A 23993-nucleotide genomic window follows, 5' to 3' on the forward strand; every position below is an offset into this window, starting at 1 on the left:
AAAGGAGTTGGTGCCGTTAAAATAAAATAAAATAAAGTAAATTTTACAAAATAATACCTTATTTATGGCTCGTTGCTTTTTTTAAATTTTTTTTTTATTAAGCTGTTTCATTAATTAAGTTATGATGAAATAGCTCAACTGGTAGACTGAGTGGAGATACCTCGTTCAAAACTTGAGGTCTTGGTATCGATCCCTAGCGGGGTGGCTAACATGGAGTGTGTCTACTGACATGGGTGTGTACTAACAAGCTAACCGAAAAAAAGAAAAAATAAATTTCTTTAAAAGAAAGTTCCGATGAAAATGCCCAGCAATTCAAAGAAAATAATAATAAAAAATCTCTGCATGCCCATTGCATAGCAGGAAGAAGTGACCAACTGATCGGTATCCACGGTCTATTCATTTTTTACTATCACTTCAGGGCATGATACAAAAATATGAGGCAGCTCCAAATCTCAAGTGGACCACGCAGTAAGAAAAAAAGGGTGATTGAATGCCCACCATTATAAACTTCCTAAAGCCCTCCAGTTCGTTTTCCATCCAACCTACTGATTAGGTCACAAGGACCTGGAAGGCGGAGAAAAAAATAGATATCAACTTCGTACAAAACTTTCGTAGCCCACAAGAAATCTTTAATAGTGGGTGTTCATCACCACTTTTTTCTGCGGTGTGGTCCACCTGAGATTTAGATCTGCCTCACTTTTGGGGTGATGCCCTAAAATGATCTGAAAAATGAATAAATGGCATCATTAAACACATAAATCATGGCGGGCCACGGATCACCATATGCTATCCAGGTTAAAGTAACCCCTATGTGTATTTGCCTATACGGCGGATTGCCTTGTGCGCCTGTAGTGGGAAATGGTGTGGACCGCACAGAATTTTAAAAATCCACTCCGTCCATCAGTTTTAAAAGAACACAATAGGAGAGTTTTGTAAACATCAGTTAGATACAAAATTATTTTGGGCCACACCATACGAAACAGTGGGAACTAAAATGTCCACCGTTGAAACCTTCCTGGAGCCGATCATGATGTTTACAGTCTATCCAAACCGTTCACAGGGTTATTAATACTCAAATAAACGGTAGGAACGAATATCATCCGGATAGAAAAAAATTTTGACTGCCATAAAGTTTCTAATGGTGGCCATGCAATCCCTGCTGTTTCGTGTGGTGTAGCCCACACGAGTTTTGGATCTCCTTGACACTTAGACTTCTGTCATTTGTTGTGTTAAAAAACCGATGAACGGAGTAGATTTGTTTCGGGAATCTCTGTGGGCCCCACACAGCTTCCAATTACCAACATTCCCAGGGGACAAGCAATCGCGTCCGTCTTTGCCGACGGTTAAAGATTTTCGGATTAGGTGCGGTTCGGCTTACCTTAACATGGTGCAGCCCTGATCGTGGGGCTCAACTTGATGTATGTATTTTATATCCATACCGTCCATCCGTTTTTCAGGCTTGTTCTAGGCCATGAACCCAAAAATTAAGAAGATACAAATCTAATCTGGACCATACCGTACGAAACGGTACTGATTGAAAGCCTACCATTAAAAACTTCCTAGGGCCCAATGTAATGGCCCCCATCATGTTTATTCACATCCAACCCATTTATAAGGACACAAAGACCTGGATGAAAGGGAAGAAAACAAATATCAGCTTGATCCAAAACTTTTATAGCCCACAAGAAGTTTTTAATGGTAGGCATTCGTCACAACTATTTCCTGTGGTGTGGTCCACTTGACATTTGTATATGCCTCATTTTTTGTATCATACTTTAAAATAACTTGCGGAATTGGATGGACAGTGTTGATTAAAGACATAAAAATTATGGGTCCAACAAAGCACCGACTAGTAGCCACGTCCCTACAACTGGCAATCCGCATCGGGAGATTATTTTTTGTGACCTTTTTCAATTTTTTTATATAATAATAATTACTAACGATATTTGCATTTCGGTACCTACTTAATTCTTATCAATCAACCTCATTAATTGGTAGGCATTTTCGTTATTTTAGTAAAAATCATACTTTAAATGAAAATTAACAGTAGGTATCCGTTTGAAATTAACTTGATTAATGAGGTAGCTTAATGAAAATTTAATTAACTGAAATGTAAATATCAAATTAATGAGGTACTATTCTGGAAAACTCCAAAAAGCGGAGGGAATTATTGCATGCTGTGTCGACTGTTTAGAGATTGGAGAGCGTTTGTTAATGCCGGATGCTTTCGAGAAATCAAAATTGAAGTGATTTTCAATATCAGGAGAAAAGAAGAAGAAGAAGAAGAAGAAGAAGAAAGGAATTCTAAGAATGGGTGTTGCCATCCTCTCCTCTTTCATTTATCTTCTTACATTTCTCTCCAACGTCCATTTTACTCCGCCAAGAGCTGAAAAAATTCTGAATTGCTGCGAGCCGGCAAGTAACAGAAACTTCCAATCTCCCAACCATGAAACCATTCTTCCTTCAAACCAAGAAAACCCAAAACCCAAACCCAAAGAAGAAATCCTCCTTCAAATCCCAGGCTCTATAGCTCACCTCATCGAAGATGCAGAGCCACTCGAACTCGCCAAAGGAGATTTCACAGTCGTCAGACTTACTGAAGAAAATGTCATCCTTGCAATCATTGTAAGAATCGGCTCTGATCTTCAATGGCCTCTGACCAAAGATGAGGCGGTTGTCAAGCTCGATCAGCTCCACTATCTCTTCTCCTTGCCAAGCCAAGATGGAGAAATTTTGAGCTATGCTATCTCTTTCTCTGAACCCAATGGCAGTTTCGCTTTGCTGGATTCGTTTCTTCCAGAAAATTCATGCTTCTCGACACCAGCTTCTACTTCTTTTAACTCCACTGATACTACTTCCTCGTTGGATTCTCATGGGCTATATTGGAAGGATTTTGCTCCCAGGATTGAAGATTACAATGGAGTTTTGGCTAAGACGATTGCGGAAGGGACGGGTGAGATTGTCAAAGGGATTTTCAAGTGCACCAACGCTTACATAAAACAGGTTAGAGGTTTCTATTGACTTAAACATTGATTTCCCAATAGTGTTGATTTTTCAAATCTGCAAGTGATGGGCTTATATCTTTACCCGTTCACATCTTCCGTTCACAATATCTGTTGAATCTTAGGATAACTTAAGGGTGTGTTTGGATGTCTATAAATTTTTTGAGTTGTGAGTGAAAGCAAAGAGAAAACGATTCTCCTTTGGTTTTCTGTATTTTAGACAAGCCTAAAAGGTTGAATATATAGAGATAAAATCAGAATCAACTATACAAGGAAAAGGATAAAATCAAAATCCATTATCTATACATGGAAATTAGCTATACAAGGCACGTTTCTTGTCTAACATCCTCCCTCAAACTGATGCTGGTCATCGACAAGTAATAGTTTGCCAACTAGAAATAAGTGACGTGCAGAAGTGACGGACTTTGTGAAAATGTCTACAATCTGATCATGGGATGCCACATGCGGAAGAGAAATGAGCCCAGACTGAAGCTTCTCTCGGATGAAGTGACAGTCAACCTCAATATGCTTTGTCCGTTCATGAAAAATAGGGTTAGAGGCAATCTGAATGGCACTGAGATTATCTACATGGAGCGGAGTAGGATTCTGTAGATGAAGGCCCAAGTCGGAAAGAAGTCCATGTAGCTAGAGAAGCTCACTACAAGTAGCTGACATCGCTCGATACTCTGCTTCCATGTTTGATTTGGAAACATTGGCCTGCTTTTTACACTTCCAAGAGATGAGAGAAGTGCCGAGAAAAACACAATAGCCAGTGGTAGATCGTTGTGTGAAAGCGCAACTGGCCCAGTCAGCATCCGAATAAGCATGAAGATCCAGAGTTGCCGTGGAGGAGAAGAACAATGATCGATCTGGAGTTCCATGTAGGTACCGTAGGATACGCAATACCGCAGTCATATGAAGAGTCCGATGAGCAGATACAAACTGGCTGATTACTTGGACAACGTAGCAATATTAGGGTGAGTCATTGTTAAGTAAACCAGACTCCTAAGCAAACGACGGTATAATGTGGGCTGCTCAAGGAGATCACCATCGTCACGACCATATTGAATGTTAAGTTCTAAGGGAGTCAGAAATATTTTCTGATCCGTTAATGAGGCCAAGGCGAGAAGATCCTTGGTATATTTACGCTGGCTGACCAGGATCCCACGTTTAGAAGGTGAAAATTCAAGTCCAAGAAAATATGTCAGATGGCTGAGGTCCTTCATCTTGATGGATGATTTCAGAACTTCTTTTAATGCCGAGATGCCAGTAGCATCGCTACCAGTTAGAAGTAGGTCGTCAACATATATGAGAACAATGACAATTCCGCCATCAGTGGTGCGCAGAAATAAGGATGGATCATGACCACTTTGAGTAAAGTCAGCACCTGTAACAACATCGTGAAAGCGTTGGAACCATACTCGAGGGGCCTGTTTGAGGCCATACAGAGCTTTCCGTAGGCGACAGACCTTATTGGCAGGGATTAAAGGGTTGGGAGGAGGTTTCAAATATACTATTTCTTGAAGGTCTTCATGAAGAAAAGCATTTTTCACATCCATCTGAAAAAGTGGCCAAGATCGAACGGATGATATTGCCAGAAGAGTGCGAACAGTTTTCATCTTGGCCACATGAGCGAATGTCTCATTATAATCAATTTCATGTTCCTGTTTTTATCCCCAAGCAACAAGTCAAGCTTTGTATCGATCCAATGATCTGTTAGACTTGAGCTTTACAGAATAAATCCATTTACTACCAATTAATTGTTGGTCAGTGGGTCGAGTGACAATGTCCCACGTATGGTTATCATCCAATGCTTCAAGTTCTTCTGCTATAACCTTCTTCCAACAATCATGAGTGGCTACCTGAGGGTTTGAAGTAGGAATAAATACAGTATCCAAAGTAACATTCATGGCAGACATAGAGTATATCAAGCGATCAGGTACACGATTGGAACGACGTATCAAGGTAGGATCTGGATCGATAACAGGTACAGTAGGGAGAGCAATAAGTGGTGGATTTGTACGTGGTTGTCGTGAGTAAACTTGCAACGGACAAGGGAGTGTACTCGAGGCAACAAGAATGTCAGGAAAAACTGTAAGACCGGGAGAGTTTGGTGCGGGCGGAGGAGGAACGAAAGAATGAAAGGCAATATGCTCAAGAAAGACAACATGTCGTGACACCCGAACACAACGAAAGGCCGAATCATAACACCAAAATTCCTTCTGAGTTTCTCCAAATCCCAAGTTGATGTAGAGTAGGTCGCGAACAGTTTCATGGTTAAGATGGATCAGAAAAGGCTCAGTCGACGACATAAGTGATCCGAGCCGTTGGACCTTAGATCGAGCGTATCTCGCAATCCGGAATAGTTATCTGATGTAAAATATATGATTTTTGGGTAGAACGAGCTACTTTAGCCAACCAACCCCACTATGTGGGTTGCACAGCCTGAAATTGCGAAAAACCCCTGGATCGACGGTCGTTTTCCTGTTTTAATTTCATTTTTACTATAAATAGTAAGTTTTAGTTTGATTATAACTCTTCATCCGTCGGGCTTTAGGAGCTGCGCCCAACGTGAAAAGAGCTTAGAATAATTAGGAGAACGGTTTGGTGAAGCCAAATAGGACACTTACTATTTTTGGCCGAAAACCTTGCGCACTAGTAGACATCATGGCCGTCTATAAATAGTAAGTTTACTATTTATACTAAGTCGCGTATTCTAGGAGTTTTAGTTGTAGTTTGATTCTGATTTCTTTCTCATTCCTTGGTATCCTATTTAAAGGGTTGTGAACTCATTTTTATGGATTCATTAATCAAATTCGAATTTATTAGAATTTATTTCTATTTCCTGCTTTCTTTCCTCGTGGATTCGAGAAGTCTCTATGAGGAGTCCAGAGAAGTTCCGTGGATTCGGAATAGTTATTCTCTTGAGGAAGACGTTGCTCGACCTCACGTCCTCCCCTGCGTCACAAGCACATACATTTGACTAATTTTGAGGAGAGTTTGTTGCGTTCACATGATGCCAGATGAACATACCATACACAACCAAAAACACAAAATGTGGAATATGTACGAAGTAAACCAGTAAGAACAAAGTAGGGAGATTTACTATTCAGAATTGTAGTTGGCATCTGGTTAATCAAGTAGACGGAATGCATCATAGCTTCCGCCCAGAAGGAACGAGTAACACTTATAGCTGTCATCAGGGTATTGGTAGTTTCAACAATATGAAAATTTTTTCGTTCAGCCACACCATTCTATTGTAGAGTATCAAAATAGGTGGTTTGATGAATAATCCCATGACCCTGAAGATATGTACGAAAATTGGTGGAGAGATACTCCCCCCTGAGTCAGAGCGGAGAGTTTGAATTTTGACCTGAAATTGAGTGTCCACTATAGAGTGAAATATTTTGAATTTTTTAAAAATCTGTGACTTATAATGTAGAAAATAGATCCAGGTGTAACGTGTGAAATCATCAATGAATATAACATAGTATCGCAGTCCAGATAGTGACATAATTGGTGAAGGACCCCAGACATCCGTATGCACTAGCTCAAACATAGATGATGATTTTGTAGTACTTAGAGGAAAGGGAATATACTTCCTTTTTGAAAGACAACAGGAAGAACAAGAATAATCCAAATTACTTTTATTAAGAGAAACATTCCCTAACATGCCATAAGAAAATATCTGAATCAACCGATCAGAATGTGGATGACCCAAGCGAAAGTGCCAGACTTTCCACATTTTATTTGCCGAACAAATATTTGAGGAAGATGGAGAAAAGAAACAACGAGCTAGAGTGACGGATGGGTAAAAGTCCAGCATGTACAAATGTCCATGCCGCCTACCCCTCCTAAGTACCTTCTCCGTTGTCAGATCCTGCACAAAACAACAATTTGGAAGAAATATAACCAAGCAGTTATTGGATGTAAGTTCACCAACAAAAATTAAATTGGAAGAGAGTTTAGGGACATGAAACACGTTACGAAGAGTGAACTGGCGATAGACAGAAGGAGAGAAAGTCAATGAGCTAACGGACTGAATGGGTATTTTGGTGCCATCCGCAGTAGAAATTGCCTGATTGCTAGTGTAGGGACGAATGTCGCGAAGATGTGATACGTCACCAGTCATATGATTAGAAGCACCCTAATCAAAAAACCATGTAGAGGATGAGGATATACCTGACATACCGGCACTAGACAAGGCCTGCACAATCTGCTAGAGCATCTCAAGAGTCAAAGGTGAGGAAAGTCCTTTAGCAGAAATAATAAATGCAGTATCACTAACAGAGGGCTCGGTAGAAATAGTGGTAGAAGTAACAGAAAGAGCACGACCATAGCTACAACCTCGACCACCACGTCCATGGCCCAAAGAGGATGCATAGGCACGTGACCGACAGTCCTGAATACCATGACCAGTCCGTCGACAATAAGCGCACCAATCTTTGCACTGAGCAACAACATGTCCCACTTTGTTATAGCTACGACAAATGAAAGGAGCGGAACCACGGTTTGGTGCAGAGGTGGATACAGCGAGTACCAAATCAGATGGGGAAGTGGGAGAGAATTTTCAGTAGTTGTTCCTTAGCTAATAAATCATTAATAAGCGAATTTAATGAAGGAGTTGGGCTACAATTTAGTAGAGCAGCCCTACAATGCTCAAATTCCTAACGCGACTTCATAAGAAACTGTCGAACTTGCGCACTATCACGCATTGTTTGGAATATCTTAAAGTTATGAGGAAATTCTGGATCCATCATAGCTATCTTTATCCAAATTGTAACAATTTGAGAGTAAAATATTTGAATACTATTGTCATCCTAAGTAAGGTGAACTAGATCTTGTTCCAGGCGATATAACCGAGCCGCATTGCTCCGTTGATAAATTGTCTAGAGATGCTCACACATTGCCTTAGCAGTGCGGTGTGGCGTGAGGCCAACGACAATTGACCGATCGACCGAATCGAGAATCTAGGTAATAATTCATACATTTTTTATTTCCCAGTTAGCAATTTTGTCGGCATCTGTGGAAGTGAGGATAGTAACAGATCCATCAATTATTCCCGGTAAACTACGACCCTTGAGAAAACTCTGAAAGTGGATGGCCCATAGGTTGTAGTTTGTACCATCGAACCACATCGTGGGGCCTCTGTACGGGAGGAGTCTTTGTCCATATATCTGAAGTGATATAAACAACGCCAAGGAAGGATGTACCTTGTAGCAGAAGAGCTAGAAGAAGAACTGGTCCGTGAGAAGAGATGGGCACAGCAATGTTGAGTGGTCCTGGGGAAGGTGGACGAGGCTGGGGTTAGTGGACAAGGCTGTGGATGGGGCTGGGGTTGGTCGGACAGGGCTGAGGATGGTCAGACAGGGGTGGAGGATGATCGGACGTGGCCTGGGGTTGATTGGACGGGGCCTGGGGATGGTCTGACATGGGCTGAGGATGGTCGGACGGGGCTGGGGATGATCGGATGGACCTGGGGATGATTGGACGGAGGCTGTTGACGCAGCAGGAGCGCAAAAGGGGCGCAGGGGTGGTCCAGAATAAGGTTTGCTGACGTAAGAGGGGCCGGATCTGTCAGGATATGGTACCGCAGGGGTTTGCTGATGTAGGAGAGGCCGGATCTGTCAGGAGGTAGTGCCGGTGAGGAAGGAGGTGCTGGATCAGGATGTGCAGCTGAAGATGGTGGAGCAGGGTCAGATCAGTTGAGATCGGTATAGCTCTGATACCATGAAAGCAAAGAGAAAACGATTCTCCTTTGGTTTTCTGTATTTTAGACAACCCTAAAAGGTTGAATATATAGAGATATACACACATCTATACATGGAAAAAGATAAAATCAGAATCAACCATACAAGGAAAAAGATAAAATCATAATCAATTATCTATACATAGAAATTAGCTATACAAAGCACGTTTCCTGTCAAACAGTGAGTTACTGGTATTCTTGTTTGAATGTAAGCCGTAGGTTACTTACTAGTAGATTCGTTTTTGTATTTTGATAACTTGTAAGGTATGTTCACACTAACAAAAGTTTAGAGTAAGAAATGGTTTCAAAACCAAATTGACACATAAAAAGCTTCAACAAAAGTATGCAAGCCCATGTAAATGAATATTAAGGTTAATTATTAGAGTAAACTAATCATTATGGGGACCCAAAGATTCAAAATACCTATAATGTGAAACAAAACTCAAGGTAAGCAAAAAAAAAAATAATAATAATAATAATTCTCATTTTCTTTTGAATTTGTTGGAGTTGATTTCTCTCTTGAACCATTTGATCAATGCAAGCATCATGCACGTATGAACGATTGGAGAATGGGCTACAACACTCTCTAAAGAAAAATCACTTCACATCACAATTGACCCTAGTGTGGAGATGCACCTGCATCATCCACCCACACTGGTAAGGAGACTCGAACATCAGTCTCCTACTCTAATACCACTTGATGCAGGGAATACTAGCCAATACACCAAAAGCTCTAGAGTTGTTGGGGAAGCATCTAACTATCCCTTTATCTTCGCCCTCCTGGGCAGCCCGAATGAGACCTCCTCGTGGGTTACCTCGCATCTCATGGGTCTCACAGTGGGCCCCATCCTGGGGCCATCCTGCATCTCACAAGTCCCACCTCATGGGCCACCCCACCCTAGCTTCTTTCTCAGCAAGTTCCTATGGCAGCGACAGTAAAACCCATCCACTTTTAGATCGAAGAAAAAAGGACGCATGAAACCGTACTTGGGGATGGGAGGGTGAGAGGCCAAGATGATTGCAGAGAGAGAGAGAGATGGTGTCCTTCCTCCAAGGTTAGTGGTTCTTCATCAACGATGTCCTTACTGCCAACTATGTTTCTCCTAAGCATTTTTAGATTAAAAAAATTTATTCGTTAGGTTGTTTCAAAGTTGTAGGTAACTTGAAATTCAGCTTTACTGCCTATGAGATTTTCGCAACTTTCTCCTGTAAGAAAGTTACAAGTTGAGTTACAAGCATCCAAACGGCCCCAAATTGTATGTGGGTTGAGAAATTATCTTCCATGGTTGCAAAGGTGTACTGAAATTTTAGTTCAAGAGTATCCCTTGAAAGCTAAAAATTGATATTAGGGCACCACTTTAATGCAACCTTAGTACAAAAGGAGAGTCCCATTAAAAGTCGGTTGTGGAGAATCTAATGAACATCTTGTTGGTCTCAAATTCGGCCACGTAGAACACGTGTGTGGATTGCAGGGGTGCCAAAACAGATTGGGTTTGATTCGAACCGTGACCATCGACCCCTTGCGTCGAGATAAAAGCGATATTCAGTCATTGTCTCGATCATTTGTATATTTAGCCAACTATTGTACGCTCATTGCTCGAGCGATTGGTAGAGATTGGGGCTCTTCCTCCAATGAGCTCTTTTTTGCCTTGAAAATTTAAGGGTTTTTTCAGGTGCATTAATTGTATGGTTGAAACAAAAAAGGATTAGAGAGAGATAGATATGGAAAAAGGCATGTGAGTTACTACTACAACGGGATCAACGGCTTGGCTAAGGGCAACAAGGTGCTTTCAAGAGTAGCGTGATGATGAGTGAGGCAAAAGCAATGCCAACGATTACTAAGGTTGGTGCAGACTATTGAGCATAGGTAGATGGATTCTTAATATAAGGTCTTTTTTCAGATCCGGCACACAGGAGCAAATGGAAGAGAATTACAACTATTAGCTATGACTAAGAGTCGATTTGATGTATGTGCAGGGATGGACTGAGATTAGATCTACATTAAAGGTCCATTGTTGCTGAGCAGGGGAGAAATAAACCTAGATACACAACATTGCATTGGATTTATAGTTGGATTTTGGATTTGGAGGGGGCTCCTTTGCTCCGGATCTGCTTCTACTATTTATAGCTTTCCGGACAAGATGGAAGAACAACCGCCCGTTCACGTGGCGCCTTCGTGTGCAACTAGCTGGGAAAAGAGCGGTTACATTTCCTCAATCGTGATCTTATCTTTGTTATATGCTTAGGCTGTACTTTAAGCCTAATGTGACTGGAGTAATTGCCTTTATCCAAAGAAAAATAAAATGTGAAAAACACCTCAAAAGGATGAACCGATCTTTGAATCCCTGACGCATGCTTCTCAAATATCTTCTGTGCCATATGGCTAAATCTAAACCATTTCTTTGGTCTGTACTGATTTTGTTACAAATACATATCAAAATTTGAAATTTTAGAAGTTTGTTAAGATTCCTGCCCTCCATTTACGGATGGTGGAGATATGAGCAGACCCACCCTTGATTCACACTTCACTGAACAATTTTTTGCCTTGACACTTAAACCCAAGCAAGCATCTTTCTTTAAAGGCGTTTTTAAAATTTAAAAAAAAAATTTTAATCTTCAACAATGATGAGTTTATTGAGGAGAGGCCCAAGCCTAAAGAATTATACACAAAACAAGAGGACAAAAGCAAAAAAGGAAAAAAGGAAATTAATTACAACTCAGACCATAAATCAAGGGAAGGAGCGATGGCTATAGAATTGGATGCTTTCATCTATTCTATTACATTCAATTTAATCCTATTGGAAATCTCAAAATGCCCCTTTTGGTTCCTGAAATAGTGATTGTTCCTTTCTAACAGATGTACCATATCCCAGCTCGTAGACTAAGCCTCCAAACATTCTTCTCGATTTTTCCGATGCCTCCACCATGCCAGGCAACTAGAAAAGAATAGCTAGAATTCAGCCAAACTCATACTAATCTAAATAGAACAAATAAACACTTCCATACTTTCTTAGCAAAGATACAATGAACAAAAAGATGGTCCAATAAATCCTTGTTCTGATAGCACACCAAGCACACATTCGATAAAACCATCTTCCTCTTGCAGAAATTGTCCATCATAAGAGCCAATTGGTTCACTCCACTAACTAAGCTAGATCTTGTCACCTTTGAAAGAGCTCCATAACACCACACATAATTTGAATGACTCGCACGACTTGCACCCGACCACCCATTGATGAATCTATAACAAGATTTTACCAAGAATTTATTTTTCTTTTAACCATACAATGGAATCTTTTTCTTACCTCGAGTGATGCACATTACTCAACGTATCTAGTGTTGGAATCTTTTAACATACCATGAAATCTTTTAACCACACCCTTTAAGGGTGTGTTGGTTGCACCAGCTATCATGAATTTCATGATTTAAGACTGATTAATCATGAAATATCATGATATTTAGGGGGTGTTTGGATCACAAGCTACTTATGCCTCAAGTAGCTTATCTAGGGTTCTACTTATTAAGCTGAAGTGAATAACTTTAAGCAAAAATGTTACTTATAATTGAGCTTAAACCAAACTTACTTATCTACTGCTGAAATAGAAAAAGTAACTTATTTGGTAGTATCCAAACGGGCCCTTAGTGTCACTAAAGTACGGGAAAAGACAATGAATTTTTTTGGTAATTTCCATTTATTATTCAGAAAAAGTAAATTAATTAATGGTGTTGGTGGAAAATATGATCAGGTTCAAAAGGGTGGAGAGATGATTCGAGCTGGTGCTGCAGAGGGCAGGAACAGGAGCTCTACCACAGAGGGTAGTAAAATCAGCAAAAGCAAAGCCGGGGAAAAGAAAAGCAGACTTCAGAAAGCCATGAAACGGTATTAACAGGAACATTAAGCTGTTCTCTTCCTACCTCTTTATATCCTTTTTGAAGAATGATCCTCCATTTTAGTGGCTCCAATGAATTTCCAGAGCAGCCAAGGTTAAGCTTGCTACATGTAGGGACCACTACCTACTCACCTTGAGTGAGTTATATACAAATCATAAAGTTAATTATTTAAATGATTCTAAACACTAACCTATTGCAGCTAGGAACCTTTGATGATTAAAAGCTTCCTATGAGTATATCATGAAAAACAACCAAAATTAGTAACTACAAAATAGTGGAAAAGGAGACCTAAACAATCAATAGATAACAACTATCCCTAGAAACACTCAGAAGAGGCCTGCTTTGAGGACATTCTAAAATGATGTTTCCTGGACAGGTCAATAGCTGAAGCTAGCTAAGCAAGTTCAGACATGTTACAGCTCAATGCGTACTTCAAAATTCAGCATCCCAAATTAAAATCCGGCAGACAGTCATGCATCCAAGTGGAGAGAGTGCACACCTGAGCTTGTGTGCACATCACAGTTAGATTAGTGGCCCAAACTTCATTGGCTCAAGGAAGCGTTCACAATTAACAAATGTCCTTGGAAGACGTAGTTTTTTTTTTTTTCCAAAGATAACAAAACTCCTATTAAAAAGAGCAAACAAAAACAAAAACTAAGGCATGAAGCCGCCAAGATGGCGACCTGGCTAGACCCAAGAAAATCAAGATTACAACCCTTAAGCATCAGAACAGTAGAGGCCCATTCAACAACAAGCAATATAGCCCTTGAGAAATAGCCTCCGCCGGCTTGCTTTCATTCCTAAAGCATTTTGCATTTCTTTCCTCCCAAACGCCCCAACAAATAGCAGCAATGACATTCATCACTGCCATCCCTAGGCCAACTCCGTGCCACACAAGCAGAAGATCTCCCGCCTGCAATGGAGTGGACCAAGAGACGATGTAACAACAAGGAAGTCCATCCAGACAGACCCAACAAAGCAGCAATACACAAAGAGGTGATTAACAAGTCCTCGTCACCTTTGCAACATAGACATATAATAAGAATAATCATCCCTCCTTTATGCAGATTATCGATAGTCGAGATCATTTTATACCCACCAACCACCAAAAAGCAGCTATCTTAGGAGGGACTTTATAATGCCAAACGAATTTCGTATGAACCACCTCCCCATGCCTCTTCTTCACTTAAATGCAAGAGTAGAGGGACCGAACTGAAAAAGAACCAGATTTATCTTGGTTCCATATCATTTTATCCATGGAAGAGGGGTCCCGGAAGTGAAGATGAATGTGGTCCAAAATTGCCGCAAAAATCCTCCCACTCCTCATCCCTAAGAAAGCATCTACATTGAGGCACCCAAATCGCCACATTTCTGATGATAGAGTAGCAACCAGCCATAACGACAGAGGAATCTTGGGCAAGGCAGAATATACAGGGGAATTTAGCCTTCAAAGGGAGAGACCCCACCCAAGCTTCTTTCAAAAAACAAATTCTCACTCCATTCCCAACAGCAAAGCTAACACATTGAAGGACCCACTCCTTGGAAGATGTAGTTATAACCACTTAAATTAAGTACCCAGAACAAAGATTTCCTTGTAGATGAGGAGGAGAATTAGTTTTGCTAATATCACATGTTTGTGCATTCTGCTGCTTCCCCCGCCTCAAACCATGTACCACAGCGTTGTCCCATATCTGCAGTTTGAACACATTTCTATGTTTTCAGGGTAAGGAAGCTGTCGAAAATGACAGAGAAATTGAGCCAAAGCCTGCTTAACAGAGTCAAGTTAGTCACTGGATCTGTGACTGCACAACTGCTCCGATCAAAATCTGGCAAGGAATTTCAGGCCTTGGTCCCAAGGGAGGTTCTGGTCGCTTCATTGGATGCTTTCAGTAAGTAAACATTGCCCCGCGCAAGCTTACTTGAAACCCATCTCGGCTAATAAAATGTTTTAAGAGTGTCAGAATATAAGTAGCATATCAACATTTGAGAAAATTCTATAAAGAGAGCTTAATTTTTTGTTCTTGGTCCTGTAACTGCAGATAAGATCATGGATGCAATGGAGGCTGCTGAAAAAGAGGCTTTCACTGCCACCTCAGGCACAGCAACAACAATCGTCTCTGAAAGGTAAAGATCACATTGGAAATTTGGGTCTCAATACTGCCTCAGATGCTTATATTTAAAACCGTATAGGAGTCTGGGAGATTTTAATCATTTGACAACTTTTTCTCAAAAATTCACCTGGTAATTATGTTTCCTGAATTGAAGGTTTGGAGAGAGTGCAGGGGAGGTGACAGAAGATGCATTTGCCACTGCAAGGCATGTCGTTGGCACAGCTTGGAACATTTTCAAGATCAGAAAGGTCATCAATCAGGCATCGTTTCTCCCTTCAGCGATAGTGAAGACTGCAGCAAAGAAGAAACCTTGAGCCTATCAACCGTACCTTTATCTAACCATCCATTGGAAGTTTAGTCCCTATGCACTTTCAAAATTTGGATTTTCCATTTTTGAATGTGTATATGGATTCAACCCTGCTGCCAATGGATGGCAGGAGATATGTGCATACAACTTCTATATTACGGGTAATTACAACATGTTGCGGAAGAATTAAGATGCCATATTTTAATGTATTGCATTATAGGACAAGAAACAAGCTTTAAATATTGTAAGGTGCAGACAAGGGCTGATAGCTTCTGTGGGTTTTCTTGTTCAAATATTCCCTGTGGTGGTGATGTGTGGCTGGTGGCTCTTGCCTATTGTGGGTACTAAGCAGCTGCTGGAGTGGGTTATGTAGCATCGGCTAGCTACGGGTGTTGTAGGAGGCCAAAATCAGACTTATGCCGGTTGTGTTGGTTGGAGAAGGATGTGTGGTGATCCAGGTTGCTGCTGGTAGTGTTTCCTTTCATGGTTTTGGGTTGTTCCTCAAGGCAAGTGGTGGGACTAGGGGTCTATTTGGGAGGTGTGTCCCTGGATGGTGCAACCTGTTTGATTGGAGTGGCCCAAAGGCTAATGGCTCTTAGGCAGTGGATGCTTCTGTGGCATTGAGTTTGTTGCAGACTTGATGGTGGCATCATCATTCTAGCTATTGGCTGCCCTACTTCCATAAATGGATGCACAAGGGGGTCTGATTTGGAGTGCCCTTGACTGGGGTTGTTTTCAAAGTCTGTCGTGAATCTGAATGTTTGTTTTATAATTTTAATTTTTTTTGTTGATTCTGACTCATCATACTATATGATAGGTGAGGTTTCTTGGTTTTTTTTGTTAAGCCCACCCTGAAGTCTATGCATCTTTTTATAATTTTAGCAAAGTTACAGGTGTTGTGCTCCTATTTCTCAGGAAAAAAAAGAAGAAGTTAAGCGACAAAAAGTTTCAAATAACTTAATATATAGATCAGGCTGCCGTCCCGAGTCCAACCATCAATGCCACCTTCAGATGATGGGTTCAATCCTTGCCAGTGGAGATACATCTATGAATGCATGTATGTAGATGGTGGCAAGTGACAGTTTTCAATGGAGAAATGAGCACACTGCTATTTGCAGAGTGAAAGCTAATATGCAGTGAGGATGATCAAATGATCGCCGAGAGTACTAAAGAACAGCCAAATTGCCAAGCAGTAGGATGTCACCGTTCTTCCAAGGAATAGCAACACTTTCCTCACAGTGTCAGATGGAAATGGCATCCCATCCCCTAAGGTAAATGCCTTCATGGGATCATTGTGGTTGTCCTTACAGCCAGTATAAGCAGCCATCATGCTATTAAACCACTGAAGAGACCATCTCAATTGAGGGCTTGAAAAGCTCACCAAGCCGACTTAATACAATCATAGTATTTAAAAGGAACTGGAAAGGAAAAATCAACTGATTGTGTCCAGCAACTTTTAAACCCTTTTAGATTCTTCCTAACTGTAACTTCAGCCTGTGATGGTGAACACGAGCACTGCATGAGGTTACGATAGTTGTTAAGAGAGGACAACACCAAGAACTGCTGATGCGTCAGAATAGCTGTTCTGTTATTGGGAAAAATAAAAAAAGGAAGATAAATTGTGATGAATGAGGGTTCTGTAAGCAACATTTCGAGGAAGTTGAGGTACTTTTCTGCCATATACTCTTTGACTCCAAGAGTATGGATGTTCATGTTCCTTCCCTTTTAGAAAGTGGTACGTTTTGATAGTTGCAACATTAAAAGGAAAAAAAAAAAGTCTTGATAGTTGTAATCTGTCATAACCAAGCGCTGATATAGAAACAAATGCAGGAATAGAGCTGGAGTGCTTTTAGATGCATAGAGATTTTGTGTGAGAGTTCAGTTGTGGCCTTTGGAGCCACAATGCATTTTTATTTTATTTATTATTATTATTTTTTTGTTCCAGTTCAGTCTGGGAAGCTGATGCAATGGCGCTGCTGCTGTAGACCATTTTGGCATTGTTTGCATTTTCTTGTCTGATCCATACCTCAAGTGGTGGACTGAGTGAATATACCTCGTTTCAACACTGAGGTCTTGGTATCGATTTTCTAGTGGGGGTGGCTAACAGTGAAGTGTGTACTGACAGTAGGGTGTGTAATAACAAGTTAACCCAAAATTAAAAAATAAAAAATTTTAAAAAAAAATGTCCGGCTTCCATGTGTTTTTTTTTTTTTTTTTTAAATATGCTGTTGAAGGGGTGTCTTTTTTCAGTCCCTGTTTCTGTGAATTTCAGTCGGTGGATCGTGATTTATACGATAGGTGAGGCCTATGTTTTATTTGTAGAGCCCTTTGCAGAGCCCACCCAAATGGTTGTAATCCTTGTTTATATATCCATAATGTTACAGTTGTTGTGCTTCCACCTTGTTGAAAAAGAAAAGGAGAAAACAAATACAGAAAGCATGGACATGACTTGGCATTCCTTAAATCCAGGGCCCAGATGCAGATATGGGTATCACCGATTGATAAGATGCTATTCAAGTCTAATTTGATACCTATGTTATGTTATAGATTCATTTGGATGCCTATAACTAGTTTTAAGTGGTAAATGATGATGGGGTTTTCCTCCTCAGTTGAGGGGAGAGGTAGTGCAGCCTATTGTAAAACGGATGTCTTAAATCTTGTGTCACTGCACTGCTTGACCGGTCAAAGAGAGCCGCTCGACCGGTCGAGGCTCACTCGACTCGAAGTTCAGCGTGCTAAATTTTTTGGCGTCGACCAGTCAAGGATCAGACTCGACCGATCGAAGGGGTCCTTCGACCAGTCGAGGATCTAGCTCAACTAGTCGAGGGTTACGCAAATTCTATACGGATTTTGTGCGGACCGTGTACATTTGAGGCGGTTTCGCAAAAGTGCGGGAGGGGAGTTGCCTAAACTATAAATAGGGGTCCCTACGGCTATTCTAGGGTATGCTAAGGCGTTTTTAGGACCAAGGTGAGGGAGAAAAGAGAGAGAGGAAGCTTATGGAAAGGAGGATTCTGCTCGTAGAGGTGATCTACTGCACAGTCGACGTCTCAGTGCTTCTACGTCATCGTGATCGGTGAGATCTCTCCGTTTTCATTATTCTCTTATTGTTCATCCACTCCTACGTGAGTGAAGAAGGTTTGATCGAAGCGGTGTGTGCTTGTGATCGGTTGTGACATTCTACTTCATAGTGAATTGTTGCTCTGGACTAGGTCCCATGGTTTTTACCTCTTCGAGGGTTTTCTACGTAAAATCTCTTGTGTAGTATGGTTTGTGTTTTGATTTATTTCATTGCTTTATTATATTTCATAATTCCAGTGTTTATGAGGGGCAAGATCCTAAGGTTTTTGTGCAACGGTCCCAACAAAGTGGTATCAGAGAGTTCAAGTTGGTTGAACGAATTGAGATCAGTTCTGAATTATGGAAGGTGGCTTATCAAGAATAATCAATCTCAATGGTTCTAACTGGACCATATGGAAGGCTAAGATGGAAGACTTGTTTTATTGCAAGGACTTGTATGCTCCAATTCTAGACATATTAGCAAAGACAAAGTATATGTCAGATGATGATTGGAAGAAGTTGGACCGAAAGGCGGTAGGATTTATTAGACAATGGTTAGACGATTCCGTATTCCACCATGTGTCTAGGAAAACCTCAGCTGCTAGCCTATGACTAAAATTGCAAGGGTTGTATGAGAGGAAGACAACCGGCAATAAGATTTTTTTGATAAGACAAATTGTGAATCTTGAGTTCAAAGATGGTGGTTCTATAGCTGAGCACATGAATGAAGTCAGCAACATATTGAACCAGCTTTCCGCTATAAAGATGGTCTTGGACGATGAACTACAGGCTTTGCTATTGCTTAACTCATTGCCTGACAATTGGGAGACATTGGTGGTGTTTCTGAGTAACTCTGTGCCAGACAGAAAGGTGTCCATGGAACAGGTAACTAATTGTTTCTTCAACGAGGAGATAAGCAGGAAGTCTCAGAGGTCTACTCAACAAGAGGCTCTTGTGACACAAGATCGGGGGAGAGGAAATAACAGAAAGGGCGGGAAGGCCCGAGATAAATCAAGAGACAAGTCAAGTGTCAGGAAGGATGTTGAATGTTGGAATTGTGGTAAGAAGGGTCACTACAAGCATGAATGTCATAAGAAGAAGAATGATAAGAAAGGAAAATGAAAGGAAAGGAAGATAAATCATACTCCACTGCGGTCGCTTCAGATGGCAACGTTCTAGTTATTCTTTCAACAAATCATGATATTTGTCTCACAGCTACGAGTCAGGACACCGACTGAGTGATAGACTCAGGAATCTCGTTTGATGCGACTCCACGCAAGGATTTCTTCACAAGCTACAAGTTAGGTGATTTTGGGATTTTGAAAATGGAAAATTCTAGCGATCGTAGAGGTCGGTGATACTTGTGTGAAGACCGATGTTGGCTGCACATTGGTTCTCAGGAATGTGAGGCACATTCCAAACGTTCGCCTCAATTTGATGTTGACGGGAAGGTTGGATGATGATGGCTATGAAAACCGATTTATTGGTAGGCGCTGAAAGTTCATCAATGGTTCATTGATCACAGTCAGAGGGAAAAAGTGTTGCACCCTTTACAAGGTAAGTGTCAGTGTGTGCAAGGGTGGGTTGAACGCAGCAGAAGATTCAACTACTGACATGTGGCACAGGCGTCTAGGCTACATGAGTGAAAAAAGGCTTTAGCTACTAGCGAAGAAGCGGCTCCTTCCAGAAGTGACAGGTATACCTCTTAAAACCTGTATTGATTGTTTATCAGGAAAATAACATAGAGTTTCATTTGTTAAATCTTTTTCCCATGTTAATAAAATGTATGCAATAGATTTGGTTTATTCTGATGTTTGTGGTTCTATGAGGACAAAAACCTTAGGTGGGGCATTATATTTTGTCACTTTTATAGATTATGCATTTAGGAGGGTTTGAGTTTATGCTTTGAAATCCAAAAACGAAGTCTTTGGTGTGTTTAAAATGTTTCATGTTATGCTTGAGAGAGAGACAAGTAGATCATTAAAGTGCATCCGCACTGACAATGGTGGTGAATGTATTGGTGACTTCCATGAGTATTGTAAGTCTCTGGGTATATGACATGAACAGATGGTTCCCAAGACCCCCTAGCATAATGGTGTGGCTGAGCGAATGAATCGCACCATTGTAGAGATAATCAGATGCATGTTATCCCATACAAAGTTGCCCAAGATGTTCTGCGGAGAAGCAATGCACACGGCATTGTATTTGATAAACAGGTCTTTACCAGGCACATTGAATGGAGAAGTACCTAAGAAGGTGTGGACTGGACAAGATCCATCGTACAGTCATCTCAGGATGTTTGGATGCAGGGCATCCGTTCACTTACCAAAGAACGAGAGGTCCAAGCTCGATACGAAGATCAGGCAATGTGTGTTCTTAGGATATGATGATGAAAAGTTCAGCTACAGATTGTGGGATCCAACCGAGAAAAAACTTGTCAGGAGCAGATATGTGGTTTTCTTTAAAGATTAATGTATAAAAGACATTTGTAAGCTAGAGAAGCCTTAGCCTAGTTCGGGTGAGCTAGAGGACATGAATCTGGTTACTCCTCCTGTGGTGCCTGATGACGGGGGAGTACAGCAAGGTGCAGAGGATGAGGAAGTTCCTGCAGAAGATGGACTGAGGGATCAACCCCCACTTGATCCACCTGTTAAACCACAGGTGAGGAGGACATCTAGGGACAGGCACTCATCCAATAAGTACTCACCGCATGAGTATATTATGATCACTGATGGGGGAGAGCTAGAAGATGATTCCGAGGCCCTAGCCAACGAGCATGAGGGGGAGTGGTTAAAAGGTATGCAAGAGGAGATGGAATCCTTGATATCGAACTTAGGAAGAAAGCTTTGAGCAACAAGTGAGTGTTCAGAAAGAAGGTTGAGCAGAAGAATTCACGAACGAGGTTCAAGGCTAGACTTGTGGTTAAAGGAATTGGTCAGAAGAAATGTATAGATTTTGAGGAGATATTCTCACCAGTAGTGAAGATGACATCTATACGGGTGTTGCTTGGGTTGACGGCTAGCATGGATCTGGAGATAGAGCAGTTAGATGTTAAAACTGACTTTCTCCATGGTAACCTGGAAGAAGAGATCTACATGCACCAACTAGAGGGGTTCGAAATCAAGGGTAAAGAGTATATGGTGTGTAGGCTTGGAAAGAACTTGTATGTGATGAAACAAGCTCTAAGGCAATAGTATAAGAAGTTCATGCGTAAGTTCTCAAATAGTGATTTCATAGTTCTGTTGTTATACGTTGATGACAAACTCATCATAGGTAAAGACATCAAGAAGATTAAAAGGCTAAAATAGGAGTTGGGTAAGTCGTTTGCGATGAAAGACTTGCGCTTGGCTAAACAGATCCTAGGAATGGAGATAACCCATGACAGAAGCAGCAGAAAGCTTTAGTCGTCACAAGAGCGGTATATTGAGAAAGTCCTAAAGCAGTTTAATCTGAATGCAGTGAAGCCGGTCAGTACTTCAATGGATGGACATTTCAAATTGAGCGAAAAGTAGTGTCCAAAGACGAATGCAGAGGTAAATGAGATGAGAAAGACATTTTACGCATCGGCGTTGGGAAGTTTGATATATGCTATGATATGTACACGCCTAGATATATCATATGCAGTTGGTGTTGTCAGCCGGTATCTTACCAATCTTGGCAAAAAACATTAGGTATCGGTGAAATGGATACTGTGGTATCTAAGAGGCTCATCCAGGTTGAGCATATGCTATGGTGATGGAAAACCTGTGTTAGAAGGATAACAGATACAGATATAGCGGGTGACATAGACTCCAAGAAGTCTACATCAGGGTTCATATTCACGTTTGCAGGGGGAGCAGTCTCTTGGCAGAATAAGCTACAAAAGGTCGTAGCATTGTCGACGACAGAGACCGAGTACATTGCGGTCACAGAGGTATGTAAAGAGATACTTTGGATGAAGAGATTCCTAAAGGAACTTAGCCTGAAGTAAGAGCAACACGTGGTCTATTGCGATAGTCAAAGTGTTATACACTTGAGCAAGAATCTAAGTCAGTACTCTAAGTCGAAGCACATAAAGATTCGGTATCACTGGATCAGGGATACTTTAGAACAGAAAGTGTTACAGTTTGAGAAGGTCCACATGGACGATAATGAGTCAGACATGATGACCAAGGCATTACTTGAGGGCAAGTTTGAGGTTTGTAGAAACCTGGCTGGCTTGAAGAAGGCGAATTCCTCCTGAGTCAGAAAGGGGGAGATTTAATGAGGTTTTCCTCCTCAGTTTAGAGGAAAGGTAGTGCAGCCCGTTGTAAAACAGATGTCTTAAATCTTGTGTCACCGCGTTGCTCTATCGGTCGAGTGGACTGCTCGACCGGTCGAAGGGAGCCGATCGAGGCTCACTCGACTCGAAGTCCATCGTGCTAGATTTTTTGGCGTCGACTAGTTGAGGATCAAACTCGACCAGTCGAAGGGGTCCTTCGACCAATCGAGGACCTGACTCGACTAGTCGAGGGTTATGCAAATTCTGCAAGGAGTTTGTGTGGACAGCATAAATTTGAGGCAATTTCGCAGAGGTGTGGAATGAGAGTTGCCTAAACTATAAATAGGGGTCTCTAGGGCTATTCTAGGGTATGCTAAAGTGTTTTTACGACAAAGGTGAGAGAGAAAAGAGAGAGAGAGAGAAAGCTTGTGGAATGGAAGATTCTGCTCCTAGAGGTGATCTACTGCGCAGTATACAGCTCAACGCTTCTACGTATTCGTGATCGGTGAGATCTCTCCGTTTTTGTTATTCTCTTATTATTCATCCACTCCTATGTGAGTGAATAAGGTTTGATCCAAGCGGTGTGTGCTTATAATCAGTTGTAACATTCTACTTCATAGTGAATTATTGCTCTAGACTAGGTCCCGTGGTTTTTACCTCTTCGAGGGTTTTCTACGTAAAATCTCGTGTCGTGTGGTTTGTGCTTTGATTTATTTCATTGTTTTATTATATCTCATAATTCTAGTGTTTATGGGAGGTGTGATCCTAAGATTTTTGTGCAATGCTCCCAACAAATGATTTACAAGTCTAGATTATTTAGAGCCTCTCTTGTTAGCTGTAAATTATTCAAAGGTGTTTAAAGTTAACTATTTGAGTCTTATGAATGGAAAGGCCGTAAATGAAATTACAACTTTATCATAGTTTTCTGCTTATAAATTAAATGGGGCTGAAGTTGTAAGTGATTTCGGCATCCAAACAGGTACCATAAAGCATCCAATCACTTATAGGCACTTTCAACATCCAAACACAGACTACATAGGTATCCAAACGACCTGGTAGCATGCTTACTAACTCATTACCTTGCCACCATCATGTATGTAACGCATCTACCTTGTACATCTGTTTTTACATATCATTTTGGAGCATGAACCCAAAATTAAAGTATATACTAAGATCAAGTGGATCATAGCATATGAAACGGTGGGAGCTGAACACCTAAAGTTGAAAACTTCTCGGGGATATGGAAGTTTTGGATCAAGCTGATATTTGTGTTTTCTCTTCATCCACGTCTCTGTGGCCTTATGAACTGGTTGGATGACAAACAAACATTAGGCTCCGGGAAGGTTTCAATGGTGGACATCATTATCCCCCCTGTTTTCAAGGGTTTAGGGTTGAGCTTTGGATATCCTTCAATTTTGGGCACATGACCTCAAATAAGCTGGTAAAACATATGAACAGCGTCGATACGACTCATACATCACATGTTGGGCCCACAGAGTTTACTCAGCACGCTAAAGGGTCATGAGTTACTCAGTACGCAATATGCTACACGATATACATTATGCCTGAGTAAAGAGGAGCCATACGCGTGCGCCTCATTGTAGATGGAAGCGGATTGGACGGTGACCCCAAC

General features: G+C 41.1%; 1 protein-coding gene across 1 annotated transcript; it reads left to right on the top strand.

Moving 5' to 3' along the window:
- The first annotated feature begins 2178 nt into the window (after positions 1-2178).
- Positions 2179-15353, top strand: LOC131222925 (senescence/dehydration-associated protein At4g35985, chloroplastic-like). Its single transcript, XM_058218167.1, has 5 exons — positions 2179-3003; positions 12498-12631; positions 14365-14531; positions 14682-14766; positions 14908-15353. The coding sequence occupies exons 1-5, from the start codon at positions 2311-2313 to the stop codon at positions 15065-15067; spliced, it is 1239 nt and encodes a 412-aa protein (XP_058074150.1). The 5' UTR covers positions 2179-2310; the 3' UTR covers positions 15068-15353.
- The last annotated feature ends 8640 nt before the right edge of the window (positions 15354-23993 follow it).

Source organism: Magnolia sinica, chromosome 13 (assembly GCF_029962835.1).
Source record: "Magnolia sinica isolate HGM2019 chromosome 13, MsV1, whole genome shotgun sequence".
Lineage (NCBI taxonomy): Eukaryota > Viridiplantae > Streptophyta > Magnoliopsida > Magnoliales > Magnoliaceae > Magnolia > Magnolia sinica.

Coding starts and splice junctions, on each gene's coding strand:
- LOC131222925 (XM_058218167.1), top strand. CDS start 2,311: ATGGGTGTTGCCATCCTCTCCTCTTTCATTTATCTTCTTACATTTCTC. Junction 3,004..12,497: donor CCAACGCTTACATAAAACAG/GTTAGAGGTTTC, acceptor AAATATGATCAG/GTTCAAAAGGGTGGAGAGAT. Junction 14,767..14,907: donor ACAACAATCGTCTCTGAAAG/GTAAAGATCACA, acceptor CCTGAATTGAAG/GTTTGGAGAGAGTGCAGGGG.